Source organism: Glycine soja, chromosome 13 (assembly GCF_004193775.1).
Source record: "Glycine soja cultivar W05 chromosome 13, ASM419377v2, whole genome shotgun sequence".
NCBI classification, from domain to species: Eukaryota; Viridiplantae; Streptophyta; class Magnoliopsida; order Fabales; family Fabaceae; genus Glycine; species Glycine soja.
Window position 1 is genome coordinate 26,563,337 of NC_041014.1, and position 8,209 is coordinate 26,571,545.

The 8,209-nt window shown below is 31.3% G+C and overlaps 1 protein-coding gene across 1 annotated transcript; it reads left to right on the forward strand.

The window, feature by feature from the left end:
- The first annotated feature begins 347 nt into the window (after window positions 1–347).
- LOC114380934 (fructose-bisphosphate aldolase 6, cytosolic-like) lies at window positions 348–3,635 on the forward strand. Its single transcript, XM_028340066.1, has 3 exons — window positions 348–492; window positions 1,767–1,994; window positions 2,532–3,635. The coding sequence occupies exons 1-3, from the start codon at window positions 465–467 to the stop codon at window positions 3,350–3,352; spliced, it is 1,077 nt and encodes a 358-aa protein (XP_028195867.1). The 5' UTR covers window positions 348–464; the 3' UTR covers window positions 3,353–3,635.
- Window positions 3,636–8,209: the final 4,574 nt, after the last annotated feature.

The window sequence follows — 8,209 nt, forward strand, 5'->3', positions numbered from 1 at the left end:
TTAATTTCAAGAATAATATACGAGTACAAATTTTATTCCTTTACTAGGAAAAGATAAATAAAAAAGTGCGAATTAAGAACGTGATGAAGATGGGGAACCCCACGGGTGGAGCGTGAATTGAAGGAAAATGCAATGCAAAGGTCCAACTTATTTTACGGACTTTACAATATGTTCAACTTAAATAAAACTTCAAACATCAAAACCAAAGCCCCCAGTTTGTAGCGATTGTTTTGCCCCTTCTTTTTCCAATTTAGCCTTTTTAATTTCTTCCACTTCTATGGTCCATATTTGCCCATTGATTTTGACTTTTCCTTTTGTTTATTTATAAATCTTCATACAAGTGCTTTATATAAATAAATCTTCATACATCTCCTTTCCCACTTGTCTTCTCTGCTTTCGAAACAACACTCACAAAACAAAGCCTTCTTTTTCTTGTGTGATCTCACAAGCCCCTAAAAGCCACCATGTCTTCCTTCAAGAGCAAATACCAAGGTTAATAGTATTCACTATGCTGTGTATTTTCTTCATTAGATGCTATATTAATTGTTGTCCCGGCCCGTTACTCCTTATAAGATATGCGTTCATGGTTTTTGGATCGTTTTCATTTTCATTTCCTAGGAAACGTTTTTCTTTCTGCTCCTATTGTGTTGTTCGGTTGTGATGGATCATCTGGTTATGCGGTTTCTACGTAAAAAAAATTGATTTTAAGAATTTTACTTTGATGATCCCTCATGGAAGGAGAAAAATGTTTAGATATGATCCAGATCTTTGTTATAAAAATTTTTGTAATGGAAAGCTTGAAATTCTGTTCATAATATTAATGTTTTGTTCATATGCAAAAACATGTCGATTAAATAATTCTTTTATGGATGTATCTCCTTGAATACTCTTGCTTTTTTCTTTTTCCGTTCAATGATAATATTAAATTGACGTTATACCCTTTGGTTGGTTTTATCTATGTAAAAGTATGAACGAACAAGATAAGCTTTCTATGTACCAATCTGTTCTCGGTTGGACGAACCAGCAATATGTAACACGAGTCAGAAGTCAGATCTGTGTTGTTAGGTAGCCACGTGACACAAACCTCTTCAAAAGATGCATCAATATGCAAGTTAAAAGAATATTTCAAATCAATAATTTTGCATGTAAAAGACAATGTGAACATATTGATGGTTGGTAAAGATTGAAGTCACATCTTAACAGCACACACGTTCGAATGTGAAATACTTTATTGATAGACAATTTATAAATAATTAAGTATTTTTTGTAAGTGTTTAATGAGCTTTAAAACATGTCTTGAAATAAACTTTTGAAATCCAATTCAACTAAATTTTTCCTGTTATAAAAAAAGATTACATGTAAAACCTGAAAATTTAGATAGTTCAGAAAAAAAAATTTATTAAGATGCAGGATGGCGTACAAGGGATACCCACCCAAGAAGTAAGATACATGATAAAAAAAAAACTCTTTACGTGCCACATGAAAATTGATTAGATTTATATTCACATGATGATCCCAATTCATGTAATAACATATTTTGGTTCCTGTGGTTAATATACTATGAAACACGAACATCGACACGAATATTATATATAGATATTTGTAATGTTCAACATATAAAACGTAATAAGAATGTCGTGTCAATGTGAGATATTAACAGAGACGTGTATCGAACATTAAATACCATAAGGGACGGAGGTGTCCATGCTTCATAGTTAATATATAAATGCTTCTAGAGAATAATTGATTTGGCATGATGGTTGCAGATGAGTTGATTGCCAATGCTACTTATATTGGCACCCCAGGAAAGGGTATCCTTGCAGCTGATGAGTCAACCGGCACAATTGGGAAACGTTTGGCGAGCATCAACGTGGAGAATGTTGAAACAAACAGGCGCATTCTTCGTGAGCTCCTATTCACTGCTCCCGGTTGTCTTGAGTGCCTCAGTGGTGTCATCTTGTTTGAGGAAACCCTCTACCAAAAATCAGCTGCAGGTACTCATCACTCACTCATATTCATATATATATATTATGTTTGCTTATCATCATAAAAGATACTCTTTTTTAAAATAAATAACTGATTTTATGATAATCATTTCCGATTTTAATAAATTTTAAAAAGATGAAACAAATCAATAGAAAACTAAAAGAAAATTATTATTTTTTGTCCTCTGCCAAGCTTTTTTGCTGTAGTTTAATTTTTATGCACTTTTAATGTAAAAATTCAATTTTAGTGTAAAGATTTAACTTGTGTCCACAATACATATAGTTACTTAAATTGTTTATTTTAATTTTATCAATCTTATGATTTTACATAAATTTAAACACTTTATATAAAAATTAACTCAAATATTAAAATTATTAAAATAAATGTTTAACTTAATTTGATGAGATCTATAATACTTAAAAAACCAATTCCATGCTATCTGTTTCCGTTAACAAAAAATTAAGCAAACTTACTTAAAATTAAACAATAATTTATGTAATTAAGCAACCCATTGTTGAATATCAATATTTCTTCATTGTTTACAGGAGTACCCTTCGTGGACATACTGAAGAAAGGAGGAGTTCTCCCGGGCATCAAGGTAGACAAGGGCACCGTTGAGCTCGCCGGAACAAACGGCGAAACCACCACCCAAGGCCTCGACGACCTCGCCCAGCGCTGCAAGAAGTACTACGAAGCCGGCGCAAGGTTCGCCAAATGGCGCGCAGTGTTAAAGATAGGTCCAAACGAGCCCTCTCCGCTCTCCATCCACGAGAACGCCAACGGGCTTGCTCGCTACGCGGCCATCTGCCAAGAAAACGGCCTTGTACCCATCGTGGAGCCCGAGATCCTCTCCGATGGGCCCCACGACATTGCGAAATGCGCCGACGTAACGGAGCGTGTGCTGGCCGCGTGCTACAAGGCCCTAAACGACCACCACGTGCTCCTCGAAGGCACGCTGTTAAAGCCCAACATGGTAACCCCTGGGTCCGAGGCGGCACGTGTGACGGCTGAGGTCATAGCGGAGCATACGGTGAGGGCGCTGCAGAGGACCGTGCCTCCCGCAGTTCCGGCGATCGTGTTTCTCTCCGGGGGACAGAGTGAGGAAGAGGCGACGGTGAATTTGAACGCGATGAATCAACTGAAGGGGAAGAAGCCGTGGTCGTTGACTTTCTCTTATGGGAGGGCGCTGCAGCAGAGCACGCTGAAGGCGTGGGGTGGAAAGGACGAGAATATCCCCAAGGCGCAGAGCGCGTTGCTTGTGAGGTGCAAGGCGAATTCGGAGGCTACTCTCGGAACTTATAAGGGGGATGCCACGCTTGGGGAAGGGGCTTCTGAGTCACTTCATGTTAAGGATTATAAGTACTGAGAGGTCTGAGATTGTTTTTTTTTTGGAATGGAATTGTTTCTTTCTTTCTTTTTTTGAACTGTTTTGTAGGTTTATGGATATTCTCGGTCGTAGGTGGTAATGTGAGAATAATAATGGCTTTAGCTGCTGCTGCTGCATTGGCCTGATCGGCGTTTACTTTTTTTCTTTCTTTTACTATGTTATTTTGTTATTCTATTTTTACACTGCTTAATCTATTTTTTATATTAGAAACCAAGAAAAATGTACTACTTCTAAATTCTGAGTGCACTGTTTCTTCGAATCCGTTCCCCTTCTCTGCCTCTCTAGTCTCTATGTACTGTTTATGTTTATTTTTATTTTTTAAGAAGTGTTTAATTTTAATATGTTACAACTTTTTTTTTGTTATAAACTAATTAAAATTATTTTAAAAACCACCTCTGTCTATGTATATTTATTAAGAGAAAAGTATACAAGTAGCTTGAATCTTGAGAAGGATGAATGAAGTTACTTCACTGTTAATGTACATTTATTTTTTATTTGTAATTAATTTTATCTATTAAATTTTAAAAAAATTAACTATAAAGATAAAAAAATATTTCTTTTATAATTATTCTTAAAATAATTTGATCACTCCCTCCTCTCTCTATATATACAACTAGAGTGGATGACCTTTGTTGTGCACGCTTAAACATTGTTTATGAATGTTGTTATAAAATATTTTAAATACATAAATATTTTATTAATTTTATATTAGAAACTATTTATAATAAAACTCTTTTTTATTTATAATAAATATTTAACATAATGAAATTAAGTATCCCACAAATTAGTTCTTCTAAATTTATATCATAATTTAGTTTATCCAAGTCAGCAATATCATTAACAAAATTTTAACAATCAAATATGTTCAATGATGCTATGTAGGTTTGACCGTTTACTAGATGTCAAAATAAATTTGTTATACTTTTATAAATTGAAAGACAATTTTTTTTTTTTATGATTCAAGATCCATTTATCAGTGCATTACAAATTTAATGACCAAATTTTGTATTTATCCTGAATAAAACTTCAAAACCAAAGCCCCTAGTTTGTAGCGATTGTTTTGCCTTCTCTTTTTTCAATTAAGCCTTTTTTAAAAGATTTGATTTGATAATTCAATTCTTAAAAATGCATCATGGTCTCTTAAGTGAAATTGACATTGGCGACATTGGGGATGTAAATTCTGATAGTTTCATTTTCAAATAGCGGTGGCCAAAAAGTTGTTTGTTACTATTTTTTTTTTTCTTGGAATATCTCTTCCCGAGGGCGCCACACGCTGTTCATTGTTGCATTTAGAAGAAAAAACAACACACCCTCACAAAGAAAGATGAAGGGTGATGAAAGATACATAGGGGTATTCACGAGTAACCTAAACCAAAATGGATTCAAATTTATTCGAACAGTTTGGGTTAGGTCATTTATGTATTTGAGTCAAAATCGAATTGAACTAATCAAAATTGTTGTTGAATCATGAGTTTAAATTTATAAATTTGATCAAAATCAAACCTAACAAAACTGTTTAAAAATTTTAAAATTGTTTGATTAGACTTTAAATAATGCTAATATTGAGACTCAAAATATTGTGACTACTAATGTTGAAACTTCTTAATATATTACTTTTAGATACATTATTTTTTGTTTTTCCTTTTTTCATATTTTTTTTGTCATGTTTATAATATTAATATATTATATTTTGTTCACTTGTTTCAATAAATCTGGATGTAAAAAATCTGGTTGTAACAAAGTTTATTGTAAGAAATTATTTTGTAGGACATAGTTGTAATTCAGATTATTATAGAATATTTTATTGATGGTATTAAGTGAATCAATTTTACTACTTTTAAATATTTGATAATATTGTGTTAATTATATTGAATATTTGGATCAATCATGATATAAAATATAAATACTAAGAAAAAAAATTAAATTTAAATGAGTAACATATTAACCCGAACTGAACCAAATCATTCATAAATGAGTTGAGTTTCATTTCAAAAAATATTGTAAAAATCAAACTGAACTTTAATATGTTACAACTTTTTTTATTTTTTGATAAAAATGTTGTACTTTTTATAAATTGTACTTTTTTTTTATTTTTTCAAAAAATATTGTACTTTTTATAAATTGAAAGACAAAATTTTATTTTTTGATGATTCAAATTCAATGAACAAATTTTGTATTTATCCTGAATAAAACTTCAAACATTAAAACCAAAGCCCCTAGTTTGTAGCGATTGTTTTGCCTTCTCTTTTTTCAATTAAGCCTTTTTTAAAAGATTTGATTTGATAATTCAATTCTTAAAAATGCATCATGGTCTCTTAAGTGAAATTGACATTGGCGACATTAGGATGTAAATTCTGATAGTTTCATTTTCAAATAGCGGTGGCCAAAAAGTTGTTGTTTGTTACTATATTTTTTTTTCTTGGAATATCTCTTCCCCAGGGCACCACACGCTGTTCATTGTTGCATTTAGAAGAAAAAACAACACACCCTCACAAAGGCGGTGCTTTCTTCCCTTTATTAATTATTAATCCTTCCAAAATCATTTGTTCCCAACAAAGTGTTAGAGAGAAAAGAGAGAGAAGAGAAAAAAAATATAATATAATGGAAAAGATATAATATGATAAGAAAAAATAGAGACAAAAGAGTGTTAATGAATTTTTTTATAGAGTTTAATGGTCGTCTACATATTAAATTATTTTATATTATGAATCAATTACAAATTATGATATATATATATATATATGTATATATATATATCAATTACAAATCATTTAAGTAATTTTCATGAGTTAGTAAATTTTATACATGTATCACTCCTCCTCCGTTCACTCTATTTTTTTTTTGAGAAAAATGTACAACTAATTGTCATAAATTGTATGTTTTACAAACACGAGTGCTAGCCCCATATTCTTGTAAGGCTATGCTTAATTAAGTTATTTTTTAATTTTTTTATTAGCTAAAAAATTTATTTGACAATTCGATAAACAAATATTTTTTAGTACTAATAAATTCTTGTAGGAAAAGTATTTAAAGATTAATTGAGACAAAATAAAAGTTTAGAACAATTTTATATTACTCATTTTTTTAATATTCCTTTTTCTTATAATTATTATTTCACTTACATTTTCTTTCTATCTTTTTTTTTATATCATATTATTTTTCACATTTATTATCTTCATTGTTTTTTATTTTATCTTCCATTTTTCTCACCCTCTTCTCTTTATTCACTTCACATCCTTGGATTGTGAAAAAATCATTTTAACTTAATTGTATTTTTAGTCCATATATTTTAATTTATGATAGATAATTATGTTTCTTAAGCATATTAACAAAGGTTTAATTTTCTAACTATACATATAGAGATGACTTTGTTGGGAGAGAAACGATCTATTTCGATGATCTCTACGCCTCAAGAATTAATCTCATGGCTTCCTTCTATGGGGATACCTTGCTTTCAACAAAAACAATATTGGTTAATCTGAAAGATTTCCTATTCAAAGAAGGGGATGAGAACTTGATTGCATTTCAATGGTGGCATATAAAGAAGAATAGGGGAAGAGGGAGAAATTGAGGGTATTTTGGGGTTTTAGCTTTGTTTTAAAATTTTCACTACTTTGTTTATATAGTCAATAGAAAATTTTCACTACCTTGTTCATATAGTCAATAGAAATTTTTTGAAAAAAGAGATAATTTATTCCCAAAAAATTAGAGAGTATGATTTTCTTTTTTTAAAAAAGGATAAGCTATACAAAATATAAAGGAAGAAGAAAATAAGAGAAGAGCTATCAAATAAATCTTTTAACAATTGTGAATAATTATAAAAGTATTTGTCAATGATATTATAAATTTTTCTACAATTTTTTTACTGCAAGATACTTATCTCATTTCATTAATAATTACAAGCAAAAATACAATCAGAAATGTTATGAAAAGAGTGGACTAGCATAAAATCGAGACGTCCGTGCTGACCTGAGTAACTAGATTGACTTGTTTACGGACTAACTCAATGATGAGTTGTTAAGAAGGGAAAAAATGCAATCTTTTAGGCTTTCAGCTTCATCAACGATGCGCAGGATGATATCCCAACACCCAGAAGAAAACCAAACCTCTTGAGCAAAGGTGCACCCAAAGAAAATGTGCCAAGATGATTCTGGGTTCGTGTTACACAATGGGCACATAGGACACCCTTTGTTACTAACCTTTCTCGGGTTAGGAGGCAGTTTCGCAAGATTCTCCAAAGGAACATTTTTATTTTTTGAGGGAATAATTGGAGATTCCATAAGGTTTTACAATCACCTGGTATCTGCAAGCTTGTATTATCAATGGGGTTTTCCATGGCTAGAAAAGTAAGCGGACTTGACTGAATATTTTCCATCTTTACTAGCTTTCCATATCAATCTATCCTCATGATCATGGGATTGTATTGGCATAGTTAAAATAAGCTGGTGGTCCCTCTCATTAAACATATATTGGATCATGTCACTGCCCCAAGTGTTTGAGGTGGTGTTAATAAGTTCACACTTCATAGACCCTCATATCCTCCGAACCTCTCCATATGACTCACTTTGATTAATGAAGGGACAATCTTTCCCTCGTAACTAAGGATCCTTCCAAACATTGATATTATTTCCGTTCCCAAAGCCCATCTAATGTCTTGTTTAACGACTAAGTTTTAATGTCTCGTAATTAAGTACATATATTATTCTAAAAAGTAAAATGAAGTTTTAAATATTTTTAGTATTAACTTTAAAAAGTAAATTGAAATAAGGACTTGAAATTATTGATGAAAGAGAAAAATCTCCGGAATTTTTTTTAAGAGTTAAAAAATAGAATTAC

Excerpts from the sequence above, each read along its gene's own strand:
- LOC114380934 (XM_028340066.1), top strand. The coding sequence starts at position 465 with ATGTCTTCCTTCAAGAGCAAATACCAAG. Across the intron at positions 493-1,766 it reads CTTCAAGAGCAAATACCAAG|ATGAGTTGATTGCCAATGCT; the intron begins GTTAATAGTATT and ends TGATGGTTGCAG. Across the intron at positions 1,995-2,531 it reads CTACCAAAAATCAGCTGCAG|GAGTACCCTTCGTGGACATA; the intron begins GTACTCATCACT and ends CATTGTTTACAG.